Raw genomic sequence first — 18,299 nt, forward strand, 5'->3', positions numbered from 1 at the left:
AATTGCATAAAAATAGGATACTATTAAGGGTGACTGGTATCTTACATTTTTGAAGAAATTCTGCATATCACAGCGCCACAGGGCTGGCCTATAAAAGTTAGCCAGTTTGATTGGGAGTTTGTCAAAAAGCAAAATTACAAAAAAGAAATTAAAGCCACCAGTCACCTATACTTCGTCTCGCTCAATATATGTCACTAACAGCAACAAGTCTGGACACACTGACTGCTGTGATAATGCAAAAGGAGAGCCAGTTTAGTGAGCTAGCTTATATAAGAGATTCAGGGCATTCAGGGCATAACTGTATCGGGATCAAAAATGTATTTGTGTCTCGCCATTATACATATTTTTTTTCTGAAATAAGGTGGTCCACTGGCAGGGGAGGGACTTTGATAGGTGGGGACCCTTTTCTTACATTTCCCCCTCTCTGGTGCACTGACCTGTTATCACCACTAAGGGTCAGCACTTCATAACACTTCATGTAACTAACTGCAGCAGGTCACCTCCTAGAGGTTTTAGATAGCTAGTGTAATTTATATGAGTAGAGATGCAGTCATGAACGCTGATTTCTTTGCCATGTTTGGTTCTGTTTACTATGTTAAACTCTGATAACAGAGGATGAGTTTAACAAGATGCAAATGCACTATAATCATAATCTAAAGACAAGCTGCAGCTGTTTTGTACAACATGTTGTCATGCAGGAATAAAAGCAGGGCTGCATCATATTGGAAAAAAACAGATGCTATTTTGGTTTTCTGCAATTATTGCGATATGAAAACAAAACAGAAACTTTCCCCAGATAACTTGAATACCTTTGATAGAGACTATGTGTGTGACGTCGCAGTAGGTGGAAGTCAACATGGTTAAAAACAAATAAATGTTTTAAAGCTGCTGTAAGTGTTAATTTCTAATTAAGATAAGTGTTAAATAGCTCTGTGCGGTCAGTAACTCATGTCTCTCCTGGTATTCTCTGGTATCCCTGCCAACTTTATCCAATCCGGACAGAGAACTCCATAAACTGTCTGCTCAGGGAACAGGACAGTTATCCTGTTATGATGTTAATGCTTGGTTATCGACAGTGGCGGAACAGGAAAGGCTACAAATTCCAGCGCTCCCAGTGACGGCTTGTACTACCAATCAGGCCAAGCGATGAAAAATGTTTGAAGAAAAGAAAGGAAAAAAGAAAGGAGTCGTGAAAGCGTGGTGATGTACAGAGGAGGGAGGAGACAACGGACAGGAAGTTTGCTAAACCAACGACATTGCTTACAGCAGCTTTGAGCTCCTCATTGTGGAACAAAAACATTTGAATCAAGCTCACGAGTAAGTTTAAATCGTGTCCACTCCCTCAGAATCATCCACTAGAAACCCTTTGTTTTGAACCTGCTTTCATCGGAAATTTCTGCAGCAGTTTGTTCATTACTCACTGATAATCTGTGACTATTTACTCATGCATTTGTTAATATTCCAGTCTGAAAAGGGCCTTGTCTCTCAGGCTGGTGGCTACACTCTGCCAACTGCAGTATGTAATTGTAACGTCCTGCTGCCAGACATTTTGGCAACAAGGCAAATCCTGACTCATGGCTTCGGTAATGCAGCCCCCACCCCGATCATACCACATGCACATCTGGCTCTATATAGGTCTCCTTCCCTGTCTCGCAGACTTCTCAGACAAGGGGAAAATGGAGGAGGAACTGAAGAGGTCATGTGGTCAATCTGTGCTCCAGAGTGTCACTACAGAGAGGGAACGTGAAAGAAAGGAGGAGAGGAAGACGGAGAGGCCCTGCATACCAGATAAACCCTCCCTAAAGAATGCTCTTCCTCTTTCTGAGGACTCATCAGTACAGTTTGCTAAATGAAAAAAATGAAGCAAAATAATATGATTTGTGGCAAATACAAGTTTTTAAAAGATGTATTCTTTATTGGCTGAGTGCCTTGTGTCCAAAACTAATGATTAACCCCTGATCTCTGTGTGTTTGTCTGCTAAAATTATAGTGTTAGTACCTGCGCACAGCTTTCCTCTGACTATATATTCTCACTAAGGCAGCACCCTGCTTTAACAGCACACAAACATCAACTCTGGAATTATAGTCTTCACCTTTTGCACAGTCTGTGTTCCTGTTTCCTATTGGATACTTCCTTGCAGGTTTCCTGGAAAAAGTTATGCAATGGCACTAAAGATAGGGAGAATAAAGACCCAGTATTGAGACACATTTTTGAGTTTGGTTCGTTGCATTGAGTTTATAAGAAGCTGCTGATCTCAATTTTGGGATCTTGTGGCTTCTGGAGTCCCAGCTATGTCAGCTCTTTAGGAGAATGCTGCCACATTGTTCTGATGTGAAGCTCCAGAAATTTTTCTGGGAGTAGATAATGACTGAATTTTCATTTTTGAGTGAAGGTATCCCTTAAGGGTCTGCTCCATTGAAACTTAAGCAAATAATCATCTATTAGGAAGTGTGCATTCAATCTAATGATCTCAATTTTTTTTACCAAATAACATAATACTTTCCAAGAGTCTTCCTAAGAATGTACATTTAAATATTAGTTACTTTCTAGGAAACTATACAAAACTATGGGACCTATAAATTTTGGTGACCAACCAAGAAAGAATCACAAAACACACTCAGATTAAATCACAGTTTCCTTTTTATACAGATTTGAAAAAGGCCAGAATCAGTCAGAAATTGCACTATGAAAGGAGTCCCCTTTGTGTAAAAATATGATCCAGTATTTCAGATGTCAGGATCAGCTTGTATGAATATGTATTGATTCAATATTATACAAAAACAATTTTAAATATACATATTCCCTGATTCGTATTTAGTCTTTGGTTTCTCTTCCCTCAGATCTACAGTATCTTATCAATGATGTCAGTACAATAAATGTATCTTATCTGTTTACGTCAGTGCATCTGTGTCAATGAGGACGTGATGCCTCAGTTCAGTTTGAGATGAGTGGCCACAATAAATGCTGGTGACCTTTGACCCTTCATGGTCACAGCTCAGGCGGCTGAGTGAGCAGATTTCAAGAGACGAGTCCTCTGTGAACGTCCTGAAATCCAGACGGAGGTGAAAAAGGCCTCTGACTTCCTCGTTTGTGTTGCTGTGGAAACATCCTGAGTCATCCTCAGAAAATCCCACCTCAGTCACAATGCTTCATCCGAGTTACTGATTCACATTAAAAGGCACTAAAAGTCCAGTAGAGTCCACACAGTTTCCTTATTATCACAGTGTGGCACCTTGTAAAAAAACAAAAGTACACTTGTTTGCTTAAAAAAAGAAGAACAAATACAAAAACAAATAAGTTAAGTTTCTTAAACTAAAATCAAATACCTGCTCCAATGAGCTCCATGGGCTTTTTGTTACCACCTTCAACAGTAAAATATAAATACACAGACAGACTCAGAGAGCGAACATAATCTGGGTAAATGTCAGAATAGACCTTGGCCACTGCCAGCAGTGCTCTGGCTGTCTATTTAGGGTGGGGAGACAGGATATTTAAAGCAAGTGGCCAACTCAATTGCAGTCTTGTCCCTTGTGAACATGCTGTATCACGCTAACACGAAACTCAGAGACTGATTGTATGATACGCTCTGAAGTCATCCCAGCAAACATGGTTTTGGCGATTTGCGGGTCAAAAGCAAGTAAACTGGGCTAAAATGTTTCTATATTTTAGCTGGTAGCAGCCGTGCAGTCCTTGAAATGTTGCTGTATGTAACTTTGTTGACACCTGCCGTGCCAACAGCTCCGTGAGGCTGAATAGAGATTAAAGGTCAAGTTTGTTAATGATTCTCTGTAGCCATAACAATTCACTGAATGTGGTGAATAAAAATCAATACAAATCTTACAGAGGTAGGCTGATGTCCTAACAGCCGACATGTTTTTTGGAGCCTTCCTATCTGTTGCTTGGCTCAAACGATGGACAGATCAAACAACATCTTCCCTCAGTCGTATTAATGCACAGCGGTACTTTTAGCTAATGCTGAATAAACACAATGTCAGCAGGATGGGAGGAACAATTGTTATTACAACTGCTATTCTTGCAGTCACATAATTTAAATAATCTACTATAGCTTCTTTAGCTACTGTTGCTAATCTATGGCGGTTTGTTAAGTTAATTACTTGTGTTAATATTGAATTTTAGTTTGAAACTGCTAGCTATATCAGCTCTGCGTTGGTCTGTTGTTGTTTGTAGTTTTTTTTTCTCCAAGAGGGAGATATCGTCACTGAATAAGAATCAAAATTCATGTATGTTCACTGTTTTTCATACTTGATCATTCAACAATATTGTCAGTTAAATGCTAACAGTGGCACGCTAATATGCTTGCATTGACAGTGCTAACACGCTGGCGAAATATTTACTGTATTCACCATCTTAGGTTAGCGTATTAGCATGCAAACATTTGCTCATTGGTGATTTAGCAGAGGCTGAGGGGAAGGGTTTTTGGTTCCGATATTCGGACCTGATGCAAAATCAGGAGATCACAAAAAGTCCAATATTTGTCAAAATATTTCAGTCTGAATCAAAGTTAACTACCGACTGACCAACCAAAATCTTTTAAAAGAAATTTAGTCTGGTTTTAACCTTAGTGTCTGGATCTATTATGACTCACAAATCACCAAAAACATGATTTCTGGGGGAATGAAATGTTATTTTAAAAGAAATTTAAAAAACTGATAAATAAAACTAGATCTCCATGCTGAACCATCACAGCAACTGTCATTTTAAAAAAAAGGATCCTTGGAAAGAAAACGCCTGGCACTTTCTTGCTCCGTTCGTGAGAGTCATTTTGAGACCAGGTCATCATTTTTCCCTGTTACCACGTTCCCTTCGTGTGCAGACATGATGATGTCATTTCTGGTCGACGTGAGTTCACTCGTGCATGTAGAGTCGTATGAGGCCCGCCTGGTGCAGCTGCTGCCACAGAGTCATTTCCATACGCAGGTCGTGATTGGCGAAGAAGCCCACCGGGTGGTAGCTGTTGTCGTAGTAGTGGTCAGAGTAGTTCTTATAGTCTGGGGTCATGAAGCCGTACGCGCTCACCTTCATTAGCACAAGGAAACACAAAACTCAACATATAAATCAAATTCTGTCATCTGAGGAGAGATTTTATCAGCCTCTTTACTTCGTGTTTTGACTTGAACCCCTCAGCCTGAATCTTTTTCAGCTTATTTTCTTTTCTTACTCAGACAGGTTGAAAAACAGGTTTTGACAGCAATGACATGCAGCAAATCTGCGGGAATGTGAGGGTGATCTAATATAAATCATGAATTTGGCTCTGCTGAGAACAGGTTGACATTTGTTACAGCACAGTGAGTCAGCAGCACCCAGTCAGGGCCACACGGATGTCAGGCATACGTGCATTTTCAAGGCCAATTGCTCAGAATCAGAACATTCTCACGCTATCCGGCAAGTGTGGCCTTGTCTCATAGTTACAAAACAGATGACTGACGGTAACATGTAGCACAGTAATTGTTTACCTCGTCACAGGTGTGCAGCGCAGCCAACAGCATCACAGCTCCTGTGGACGGACGGTAAATGTCCTTGTATTTTGTTTTCAGAGTATGAGATCGAAGGAATCTGAAACAAAAAGATCAAACATCTAGTATCGGTGGTTTCAGGGACACAGAGGCTTGAATTAATTGGACCTCACAGCCCCCCTTTTGTCCTCTGTCACTGTGTGGGAACGTCCCACAGCAGCACACTCTGCTTTCAGCCTCTGCTTCTCTTTTAATCTCATTTCCAACTATTTGAAATGTGAGCCGTGCTTTCATTCCGTTCGGCCGCTCCGCAGATAATTCCCTCACCTGTTTCTGAGGTAACGGATGAAGTCTGGGTGGTACATCTTCAACTTCTCTGCTGACACGTCCTCCCCAAAGTACTTGGATGGACTGTAGAGAAAATATGGAATTACGTCAAAAATAACAAGTTCATAAGGAGTGAAAGAAAGTATCAGGTAATACAATTCCCATGTGCTTTACGATGACAATAAATGGAATCTGAATGGAAATGTTTCCCTGTTAAAACCTCACATACCCACCATTTGTTTTTATGTAAATGAAATTCAAAGTACATTCATATTAGCATTGTTGCAGTGACAGTGACCGTTTCCTCTGGATAGCCACGGGGGTTGCAACACTTGTAAACTTGCAAATATGAGGTGTTAAAGATAAGACAGTGTTTATCAGCACTAACCGCTGATCTTCTGCCTCACACAAGAAAGCTGCTCTGTTTGATCACATAGTGTGAGAAAAGCGCCTGTCTCCACCGGCTGTGCTACGGACGACAAGTCACGTATCACTCTTTAAACAGTGCGAGCTGGAGCAGGAGTGGCAAAACATGTTCATATGAAAAGTGTGTACACATTGGAAATGTAGTAAATGTCATCACTTCCCTTCAGTCAGGGGACAGTGTTAGATTATTTCTGACATTTTTTATGATATGATTGATTTCTACTATTAATGCATTGACATCTCAGATAGCAAAAATCGCCACGCTCATCCGGCCCACATACAGTGTGGAATGAAAATGACTTTTTAAATTAAGTTACAAAAACATGATCAGCTTATATGATTAAATTTTCAACAGTATAGTTAAATTCAGGTCCAGCTACAACCCAAAATTGAATGGATCAAGAGTTGTGTTGTCAATGCAAAGTATCTTTAACCCCTCGCACAACAAACTCTGCAATGACACAATCCTCTTGAGGTGTCCAATAATGTGAACATGTACAAGTTGTAACAATGTTTATCTTCACCATATCTAGCCTCCATGTCATTAGATAGAAATGTGGGAACAGTCTGTTAGTGTTGCTTACTCTTTGGCCCGCTCCGGCCCTCTTTCTACCGGAGTGTGTGTCGCTGCAGCCTTCATCAGCAGGTAATCACGGTCGTGATCTGGCAGAAAAACGTATCGCGTTTCCTGTTGGAGAGCGGCAGAGTGTGACTCAGGCCTGATTCTTTTATGTCATGATCTTAGCATTTTATGTTGTTTTTGTCCTCACCTTAGACACAGGGGGTCCTCTGTACCCAGCACCTGCGTAGCTCCTCATGGAGTTCATCAGTGTGTTGGTGGAGAAAGTGTAGTGTGTGGTCCGAGAGCCCACGTCCGGCTCAAAACCCTTAATGATCGCCCCGTTGGTCCTGAAGGTCACAAGAGTCCAAAAACACAGATGAGAACACACAAACATGACAGAAACTGTCAGTCTGGCTGAGGAACCATTTAGTCGGACAAAAAAACAGACCAGAACCAGCATGAGGAGCTGTTTACGACCAAAACCAACTGAATATGTAAACTCTCGTGTGCCCCAAATGAGTTCTTTAAAGACTTTGGCGATCTTTTTCAAAATTTTGGGATTTAACACTATATTTAAAAGACCGTAGTCCAAACTTTGGACTTTGAGAAACTGTGACAAATTTTGTGATTATAAATATCGCACAACTTGGAGGTGCTATAAAAACGTAGGACCCTCAACCCCCAAAATGTACCCATGTACTAAAGTTTATTGAAAAATATCCCCCAAATTTGTCATTTTCATAGTTACAAAATTTGTTACATATCCTCAATTTGGTTTGGTTCCTATAAACATGCTATATGACATAATTAAGCCACTAAATCACAAAATATTGGAAGGGAGTGAAATTGGTTCACAAGTTTAACTGCTCCGTTCTCAGTGTTTGCCCACTGAAGACTTCATGTTTCCACATCACACTTCTGTTTGCTGAATATTGGACCAAGATTTGCTTCCAGGCTATTTGTGATGTCACAAATCTTTTGACTGGAGGGACTTTGAAGAAAATATTACGTTATGTTGTACATGTTCGACTAGCAAACATGTGGCTTTAGAAACCAACAAACAACAATGTGGATTTGATTGTCAGGGCAGAATTTTGCTCTACAAAGGGAGCTCTTTTCATAGGATGACCCAGTATCTACCTGAAAACATAGTGATGACCGTCGATCTCCTCCCCTTTCTTTGAATCCTTCAGTATCCCGCCGTTCCCCACCACAGCACAGTGGATACACTCTGATTTATTGCTGCGATCCTTCCAGTCGTCCAACATCTGCCAGTTAGCAGAAGAGTTGAGGACAGAAAGAGTTTCCACCAATGCTGTTGACACAGAAAAAACAGAATTAATCTGGATGAGACTTATTTAACACAGTCTTTAAAGGTCTTTTACAGAAATCCTTGAATCGTGAGAAAGAGATTTAGGTGCTGAAGCACTTGTTTTCTTTCTGTGCCTTTGTAATTGCATCCGCCCACAGATTCAGTTACTTCTGATTGGTCTGAAAGGAAGAAAAAACCCAGAGGAGGCATGTGTGGGCGCACAGACAGGAAGCTGCTCTTCTCAACACGATAAGCATCTTAACTGATGAAGCCCACATGTCCTCAATCAAATTATCCAAAATACTTTGTATCTTCTGTCCGGTTATATTTAGAACACAAATCTGTAGACAAAGTGTACAGCATCACATTTAAATGACCCTGTGTCTACACAACAATTGTAATATGATTGTACTTTGAATTTCATTTACATAAAAACAAATGGTGTGTGATGTTTTAACAGGGAAACGCCTTTGCTCGGCTTACTCAAACAGTGATGCTATAAAAACTAGATAACAGATCGCTAGATATATTTATACGAGCTGACTCTTGGGTATGGAGGAGATGGTGATGGTTTAACAGCTTGATGAGAAGGCTGCCATGTCAGAGACCACTGTTCAAGCATGAATTCACTGTCCTCATCAGGAAATTTTCCAGTCGTGTTTGTTGTTACAAACCCAGAAATTTTTAGCCTGAACATGATCTTTTCCGAACCAAGTGGTTTTTGTGCCTGATGTTGCTTCCATTAACCACAAACTACACAACAAAATCAGGTGGTTTTTAAGGTGTTTTTTGTGGTGGAAGTCGGGCCATCCCGATATGTGATCATGGCAACCAAAACAGGTATTGTAAGCCAAACCATAATGGTTTCCTGACCCCAACCAAGTGGTTTTTGCGCATAAACCTATACAGAGCATAAGCACAGCGTGGTGACAACAGAAATAGAAAATTCAACCTAAGCAAGCGTAAAGTCGCAACGTAAAGGAACGTTGAGTTTTAACTTATCTGTGGTTTTGCAGACACGTTCTTAGCTAACATTAATTCTGATGACTGGGTCGTCTTGATTATAATGACAAGTGCAGAAGATTTCTCATGGGCCAAAGCCTCGATCATCTCAGACAATCAATATCATAAACAAAAGTATCCCAATGGAAATAATCATTAAAAACATGTCATGAAAAACAACCAAATAAGAAAGAAAAAAAAGAAAAAAAATCAAAAACAAAAATATGTTAAAATAATAAATAATTAAATATATGAAATGAAAAATAAGAAAAGAAAAAAAAGCGTGTTGGAACAAGAAAACTCAAAACTCGAAACTCACTCTTGTAATCGACGCCTCCCCAGCCGTGTGCTCCCGGGTAGCGGCTCAGACGCTGGTGCTGTTCAGGAGTGACGTGTTGGGCCCACTGCAGGACTGGAATGTGTTGCAGAATTTTCCCACCAAATTCAGTTTTCGTGACCCGACTTCGGATACCGTCTGAGCACTCCTGTTGGAAGCAGATGACACAGCCACATTGTTATCACACCACATCCAGAAAGTCTTATCTCCACTCTTGAGGACTTATTAGCATCATGCAGTTACGGTTTGTCCCAAAAGCCTTTTAGCAACTTTAGCTCGTTAATTTTGTTATCTGCCGCTGTGGAACCTCTGTGGAATCAATTATCGATTCGGTCTTTGTGCACGCTCTTCTTATGTAACAACTCAGAGGTTAAACTGCAGTTTAACTGAGGTGACAGTCTTCACTTTAAAAGCCGGGTCGTATAAAAGTGCAGTGACAGCGAGGCAGGAGAAAGACTGTGAGTCACCATATGGATCGCTTAATTCAACTTTCCTACGAGACATCCAAAGACCTTGAGGCAGATTCCACTCATGTTTTCATTTTATCTCGTGCAATTTCTCATCCTCCCTCTATATTCCTCTGACAGCTCAATAAAAGAGACTGTGTGTCGATGATACATTCAGAGAATGGGGAGAGTGGAGGAACGGAGCCAAGCTGAAGGAGACATGACTGTTTTCTGTGAAACATTTCCTAAAGACAGACCCACCCAGTACAACTGTGGCAGCCGCCCTGTGACAACATCTGCAGCCTGATGAGAACCAGAAGTGTGTAACCCACAGATATGATATGATACACCACATACATACATGTAACACACACATGTAAAACGATTTTTCTGAAGGAATGAGTCCTATTCTTCTACCGTTACCTTACTTGAGAATATTTGTGAGCCAGTAGCTAACCTTCTCTAAATGCAGGGATTGAGTGTAAGGGTGTGAGCGTGCAAGGAGAACCATGCTTGCCAACCCTCCCAATTTTCCCAGGAGAATCATGTTTTTCATTACCCTCTCTCAGTTTCCTCCCGCTGTCACAATTCTCCTGAATTTCTCACAATTTGTTGACACATTTTCGCACCTTTTCCCCTTTAAGTTATCACGACGTGTGTCTGGCACTCTACAGAAAGTAGTACAGTACAGTGCTGTTGCTCCTCGTCCTTGACTGAGAGGTGGACTAAGAATCCAGAGTTGTTTTTTTTACTTCATTTATCGAAGTAAAGTTAACATGATCTCACATGTTACGTGATTGACGTCATATATGTTACATGACACTGGTTATGAAACTTATGAAACATGAATGTATGTCTTATTATAACTTTAAGTATGTTTGTTTTCCTAACCATGCAGCTTTTTTTGCCTAAACCTAACCAAGCGACAACGTTAATAACATTTCAAAAATTGAGCATAGCGTTAGTTCAGGCAGGCCACGAAGTCAAGCTCAGCTCACAATCCATCAGCAGGTTCATCAGCTGATTGCCTTCCATGCATCCAATTGGCTAATGTCGCACAGGGCGCCTTGTTTAAACTGCTTCAGCCTGCCTACTCTTGCTGCTTCCTCTGCAAGCCGCTTTGCAACCCGCCTCCACCCCAGCTCCTCCTTTTCATGCTGTGTCTGACTAATCAATGTAATTTCTGTTGTCATTGATGCCTGCTCTGTTCTGAACCCTGTTGGGGGTCTTTGCTGCTGCTCTCCCTGCCTTAGCCTTTCAACATATGCACATGGAAGGGCAAGGAGGTCCCAGAATAGAGCCATACCATCAAATATACGTTACTGCAAAGGAAATAAAGTTTCTTTGACTAAAAGTGGTCCTGACTGTAGTCATAATATGTCATGATATGTGAGCTGTGTGTCTGCAGCTTTATGTTTAAAGTTTAACTGGACATTGTGTATAATGTATTAGTGATAAATTGACTGTGGAGGCCTTCACATCCAACTGACACTAAGAGTAGGTAAAGCTTCATAGTTTAAAGTGGACACAGCTGCAGAATTTGAGGAGCTGGGAGTGAATTATTCTGCATTTTTTCCTGAGAATTATAAGTCAAATTAAAATATCACATGTCACATAAAATTGCTGTTGGAGTGAACTTATTAAGATATATATGTGTATATATATATATGCATAGATATGCATAGATATGCATATATACATATATATATATATATATATATATATATATATATATATATATATATATATATATATATACATATTCATTCTTTAAAAGTCACCAGAATGCGGAAAACAGTCTGTGAAACTCAAATTGCTCTGAGGAAGGGTCCCCAGACTCTGGTTTTGAAATCCTCCCTATTTACTTAAGTCTCAAATTTGGCTAAATAGGCCATGGGAGAACCTGAACTGCAGATGCTAAGTTTGCAGCTGCCCTCGAAAAAAGAGAAGTACCGCCTGTCTTTTGACCACAACTTGATGATCACGTTGCAAAACTTTTAACATGAGGGCCTAGACAGGAAATCAGACGCTATAGTGAAACACAGCAGTATCGAAACAGAAAGTAATTCAACCCACTGACAGCGGCAACATCATAAACTGAGCTTTGATCAGGACTTCTCCTTTTGTTCAAATTAAAGAACATGACTTCAGAATGAATTGAAATGTGCTGTATGTATTCACATAAACATTATACTACAAGGACTTTATTTTTTCAGAGTGCGAGTGAAACTCTGCTCAGATGGAACTCACTGTTTGTGGTGGGATGTCTTCACTCATGTAAGTGTCTCCAATGAAGGGAGGCTCTGTTGGGCCGGCTGCCTGTGTGGGCTGCTGAGGCTTCAGCGTGGGGCCTTTGGTGCTGGTCCTGGTTTTGTTCACGCCATCAGTCCTCGGACTGGACTTTGAGGCATCCAGGAGATCTTTCTCTGCTGGTCTGTGCTCAGCGACCGTGGATGTTTGAGTCTTTAAAGTTGGAGTCTGTGTGGCACGTGTGTGTTCATGCAGAGCTGTGAGCTCGGGGTGAAGGTTGGAGGCAGGGGGCGGACGGGTACGCTGGTCACTGTTACTCTTTCTGTCAAAAGGCTCCTCGGAGTCTCGTAGGCCGCTGCGGAAGACAGAACAAGATTTTGGCGGTGAGCCCGGCAAGTCAACTGCTGAAAATAAATCAGCCGAAACCTTTTCTCTCTCACTTTCAACATGTAACTCATGAAGTGAGGGACAGTCTCTTAAAGAAATAGTTCAATTGCCTTTTGGTTTTCTTGAAGAGCCTGAGATGAGAAGATTGTCTGTCCACTAAATTTGTAGCCAGCAGCCAGTTAGCTTAGCATAAAGAATGCAAATAGAGATACACCCTTTTTAAAGCAGAAATCTTCTCTGTAGCTGCTAAGCTAAAAGCGTGGGTGCACGAGCTCGACCAAGCAGCGAGAGTGGGAGGTATTTACATTTTTGGGTGAACTAATCCTTTAAAATGAGTATTGGAGGGAATTTTCGTTTGGCACCTATTATCTCTTGTTTTTTTGTTTTTTTTGTTGGTGGGTATTATTGTTTGTGTTTTGTTGAGGGATGGGACGCTCTTCATAGAAACAGTGGCCTGCTGGATAATCAACTAAACATGGTTTCACCACATATTAAGGTTTTATAAGTTTCTGAATAAACTGTTGATATGACTGAATGTGTCTGTGGCTAAAAACCACAAGGAGTAAGTGATGAAATATGTCTTGCAATTTGGTTGAACCAACATGTTAATCAATTTCATAACTTTTCACACAACGACTCATAAATGAGAAAATGGGATGATCTGAAGTTTATGTAGAAATATACGTTGAATGATGACTCACTAAACGCATTAAAAACCTCGCCTATCTGCGGGAGGGAGCTGGTTAACCACGATGTTTCCTTTCCCTGATTGTCTCAGACCAGATGCTGCCGATGTCACTCACAGCTGCAGTTAATCATCGTAAAGCCTGCTAAGGAGACACAAATGTAATAAGTCATCTGAATTAAATTGTAACTGGAACTTATTAATGTTGAACAGAGACCACAGGTTCACCTGCAGAGAGGACAGGAAGTGAGCGAAACACGGCCTGTTTGTATTTTATGTGTCATCTTTAGAGGGTTGTAGAGACGATCACTAACCATATGCACATGTTGTCCTCCTGCCAAAGTCTATTTCTTTTATTTCGTCTTATCTTGTAAATAAATAAGTATAAATATTAACTTTATGAATAAAGTATCACGTGTGTTTTGTTTTGAGGGATGTGTGGCAAAATTAATGATTTTCTCTCTAATTATTCTGTTGAAATATGACTTTTTCCTCTTGTTTTTTTACTGTTTGGTATTTCTTTCCAAAATAAAATTACATATTACAAAGATTTCACTGTGTTCTTTAGTTCCTTGACTATTTAAAATATATTTAATATTGACATAGACCTACTTAATGTCCCATATATAATGTATATTTATTTCAATATTTACAAAGTTCTTTGACGATGCTGTATCTCAACCAGGTGGCCCATTTAATTAGAAAATTTGAATTTCATTTATTCTGTTTCATTTTAAAGGCTCCACTGTTCATTAAAAAACATGAGGAGAAAAGAGGAGCCACGGCAGGGAAGGGAAGTGGTTATTTTTACCTGGCGTTCAGATTAAAGAACAGCTTTTTTAAATGAAAGACCTGCGAGCTCCACATGCTCAACATAACATTTAGTGTCTGAAACAGACCTTTGAGCAACAGGCGTGTTTTCCGTCCCCCCCCCTCCCGACTTAATGCATCTTATCTGGACCTGCAAGCTTTTAAACCTGGAGTGCTGCCCGTTACGACAAAGCTTACGTTTCACATACGCGTGTAAGAGACCACCTCCAGTGAAATAACTCCGGGAGCTTTTTTTCATTAGTGCAGCCGGAGCGCTGTGTGGCTCCTTTGTTAAAACCACAATGATACAACTGGAGGGGGAGTAAGTGCTGGTTACAGAAAAAAAAGAAAACTTTTCATAAGAGTTTAACCCTTCAACTCCGTCTCACGTTTCACTGCTGAATCTGAGCTCCGCTCTGTGCTGGATTAAATTAAAATGTACAGTGAAGTCAAAGTGCTCTGACTGTGAAACACGTTTTGTTGTGACACTGACCTATTTTCTCAATCAGCTTTTTAAAAGAGAAACACTGAAGATCAAGTTTTCAGGGGCTGTGAGTCTGATCCTGAGTTGTTTCCATTCACATCAGATTAACAGAGGAAGTGTGAACCTTTTTTATAAACAGTCCCCAAATTAGGCAAAGAGGCTCCGATGCCACACTTATGTCATACATTGAATTAGTGTTATTACCAGTTTCTGACTTGCAAATGCTGTTCATGTCAAGTCAACCAGGAAACAGGGATTTTTCTCAAAACCACTTAACGTACTACAAAGAACTTTCAACTGGTTATGAAACGGCCTAGTTAGGTAATACTGATGTCTCTATATGACCTACATAAGCAAACGAGACCATCAGAGTCTCACATCCTGTAGAAAGAAGCTGCTCTGTAGTCTGGTGGTACGGCAGCAGATACATCTGTATTTCCAGACCGCAGCAGAACAACTGACTTATAACATTTTAAGTTCACCTTTCTACCGAGCTTTATCTCGCCTCTGGCTTATTGTTGTGAGGACATCACATTACAAAGGAATTTAATAACTTTTGCTCGACAAAATCACCCAATCTGTTAGCTGATTACATGTAACCTACGTGTATAAATGGCACCAAAACAAACTTCAGATCAAGATCAACTTTGAGTGTCCACAAATAAAGACATGTCACGTCATTCATGGCCTGTTGTTCATCGTAACTAAACCAGCATTTAATGGACATCATGCTCGTTTGTCAGTCAGTTAGTTTCTCTCAGCCTGTGAAAACGCCTGTCTTCTATGTTTCTGGAGGAGCTTTGTCAGGTGTGAGAAAATAACCCTGACGAAGCTGTGATGTCATCAGGGTTATCTAAGCAGGCTTGGAGACTATAAATGTGTAACAGAAAGATTGCGTTACAGACTGTAGGATTGGAGTTTGAAAGACACGTGCAAACACTGTCACGCAGAGAGGGGTCGAAGGAAAGACAATATCAGGTTTAGTTATGAGAGGACACACAAACGTTCCTCCTCAGGTTTCAAACTGCACTTTGTAAAAAAGGATCACAATCATTGCAGCAGGAATAGAGATATCCTTTTTATATTCCCCACGTTTTTCTTCCTTATCTGTTAACACCTGGACACGCCTACACTTCCCAAAATGCAACTCAACTATCGACAGTTTAGTCAGAGGCAGAGGAAGAGCAGGATCCAGTGTCTCGTGTGTTAATCAGGTGTAAACCCACCATGACGTCACCCAGTGGCTTGTGAACTACTGATTTTAAAGCCCGTTTTTCCTTCACGTCTCAGAACTGAGAGGGTGGAGCTGAGGAGGATATCCTGGTTGGATCTCACTGAGAACCCAAGGAAAACGCCATTGTAGTAATCACAAGGTCAAGCATACACTGCTGTCTCTTCTGTTTTACTCTAAATGGGACCATCATTTACTCAGTCAACATCACGCTGTGTTGAAGAAGACCTAACGCTAGCGATTGAGACGAGGAACTCATTAGGGAGCCGTTTACTGAGGTAATTAATCAAGTGAGACGTAGGGTCGATTTCTCATAAGCTTACATACAATTGGACTTATTTGAAACCAGTGGAGTCACCCCCTGCTGGCCGTTAGAAAGAATGTAGAATTGGCTTCACTTTTCAGACCCAGAAAGCTGTCCATATGTTATACAGTCTGTAGATCCAACTTGTATATTTGGTGTCAGATCCTTTGCAGACGCTGCCGATCCTCCCTGCTGGTGCTCTCTCAGGCCTGCACTGCAGCCAGCTTCACTTCCTGCTTATTTTTTGGTCTTTAGCAGGTGAATTATATTATTAGTTGACCCTGGTTGCCTTGTTGTGTGTTTTAGATCTCTGTCCTGCTGCTTTATCTAACATTTAAAGTGAATATGTATTAAATAATGGCTAAAAGTTTGACACAGATCCCATCATTTAATGTGAACACCGTCTTATTAAAGCTTAGAGACACTCTTTTAACCTCATAGTCACAGTTCGCTTCGCTCACCTGAAGTGTTTCAGGGGCTCTATGGACCAGGACAGAGGCCTCTCCAGGAACACACACAGCATGTAGACACACAGCACGGAGCAGACGGTCAACACACCGAACACCAGCCTCCTCTGGACCGCCATACCCGTCAAGGTGTGTGCGAGCGGCCGGCCGTGTGAGCTCGCCCTGCCCTCCGCTCCACCTGAAGGGACATGAGGAGGCAGACGACGGAGGCCGAGGAGGCGGGCGAGGATGCTGTCCTCCACAGGACAGTTTACTGCCTTTTTCTGGTCGACCAGAGGAGGGGAGGCGGTGATGGTGGGGATTTAATTAGCCCACAACAGGATCTGGGCTCCACACTGGGCTTCTCTCAGCACAACTATGGCAGGAGGGAGACAAAAAGGGAGAGAGTTGGAACAAGGGCAAAGGCAAAGAAGGGGAAACTTTATCTTTCAGTGTCAACAGCGTCCCAAATAATCCCTTTTTAATGAAACCTGTCCCTGAACACAAAGTGCTGTGCAGAGTCACAAGCTTCACATCCTTTAACTTCCTTTTTTCCTTCCTGCTTTTCATTCTGCTCTTGCTGTTCTTGGAAGATAAGAAAGAGAAACTGCTGTAATGACACACAATGATTCGTAGAACCGCACTTTGAGAAGAAGCTGACAAAAAAAAACCAAAAAACCTGAGGTCAGCTGCAATTGACATGCGACAACAAATGCAGGAAGTCAGGCAGCAGGAAACTTCTTCCTATTCCCCCTGGTCTGCCTGCTCTGGTGAACTGAACATTGAGAGGCTCTGACGGTCTCACCAGAAGTTGAAAACATTAGCATACACACTGAGCACCACCCCTCTCCACTTATCACCTCTTTGTAAGTGGTGTAATAAACACAGCCTGAGGCCAGGGCTCTGAAATCTGCCCCCTGAAACTTCTCTGAAGTCAAGTCTCGAGCTGCAAGCGATCCTCAATAGTAATCGCTTAATAACTGGGTGAATAAGGAAAATAATAATAACAGTGCTGATGACAATGTGAGTGATGCAGTGTTCCCAGGCTTGTGTAGATACTCCTGGCTGAGGCTAAATGGGGAATGGAAAGAATGTGTTGCAGTGATCCAGTGATAAAGTCAGCTGCCATGTCTCTGATAACAGTCGGAACAGGAAAACTCTCAGGAAATTGGTGTTATTCCAGACAAAAATTAAAGTTTGTAGTTTTTTGCTTTAATTTCCACTTCATATAAATGTCAGAAAAACTGTGTAAATCATCTCTTACGTGGCTGACGAAGAATCAGCGTTGAATATGAGAGGGGCAACAAAACACATGCATCAGACTGTGACAAATTATGACTCAATCTCTTCCTTTTAGAGTCAGAGGACTCTCTGGTGTCTCACGTCTAACGGTAGCAAAGCTCCTCAAATATAACACAAACATATCAAACAAAGAAAACTGTGTCCTCTCACCAGTCGAAAACCTTCTGTGTCCTGCGCTCTCAGTCTCTCCTCCATGATGGTTCTAATGTAGACATATTCCTCTAAGTTCTCTGCTGCTCATCTAGTGTGGAGCGACTTCACTGCCAGCCTCGGCACTGTATGGGCGGGACCATTGTGAAATGAGCAACAGCTGCTGGCAAATGGTCAACCCCCTCAACTCCAGAGCATGAGAGAGAGGGGGGGGGGGGAGAGAGAGGGAGAGAGAGCGAGAGAGAGAAAGAAGCCCACTCCAGGCTGCAATAAAGTTAGACATGAGCAGGCAGCTCTGAGGATCTCTGCTATGCTCACAATGTGCGGAGACCTTGAAACACACAGCAATGACAGACTGGAGAAA

General features: G+C 41.4%; 1 protein-coding gene across 1 annotated transcript; it reads right to left on the minus strand.

The window, feature by feature from the left end:
- Positions 1-2,622: 2,622 nt before the first annotated feature.
- st6galnac (ST6 (alpha-N-acetyl-neuraminyl-2,3-beta-galactosyl-1,3)-N-acetylgalactosaminide alpha-2,6-sialyltransferase) lies at positions 2,623-18,081 on the minus strand. Its single transcript, XM_073490032.1, has 10 exons — positions 17,936-18,081; positions 16,499-16,859; positions 12,137-12,491; positions 9,423-9,588; positions 7,930-8,104; positions 6,998-7,136; positions 6,812-6,915; positions 5,802-5,885; positions 5,475-5,574; positions 2,623-5,037 (listed from the first exon to the last, which is right to left on the minus strand). Exons 2-10 carry the CDS (start codon positions 16,621-16,623, stop codon positions 4,867-4,869), a joined length of 1,419 nt encoding a protein of 472 aa, XP_073346133.1. The 5' UTR covers positions 16,624-16,859; positions 17,936-18,081; the 3' UTR covers positions 2,623-4,866.
- Between the last annotated feature and the right edge of the window lie 218 nt (positions 18,082-18,299).

This window comes from Pagrus major, chromosome 20 (assembly GCF_040436345.1).
Source record: "Pagrus major chromosome 20, Pma_NU_1.0".
Lineage (NCBI taxonomy): Eukaryota > Metazoa > Chordata > Actinopteri > Spariformes > Sparidae > Pagrus > Pagrus major.

What these genes read in the sequence shown, in the direction of transcription:
- st6galnac (XM_073490032.1), bottom strand. Translation starts at nt 16,623, where the DNA reads ATGGCGGTCCAGAGGAGGCTGGTGTTCGGTGTGTTGACCGTCTGCTCC. An exon ending in GAGCCCCTGAAACACTTCAG is followed by an intron (nt 12,492 to 16,498) that starts GTGAGCGAAGCG and finishes TGTCTTCCGCAG; the next exon opens with CGGCCTACGAGACTCCGAGG. An exon ending in GGTCATCACTATGTTTTCAG is followed by an intron (nt 7,137 to 7,929) that starts GTAGATACTGGG and finishes TGTGACCTTCAG; the next exon opens with GACCAACGGGGCGATCATTA.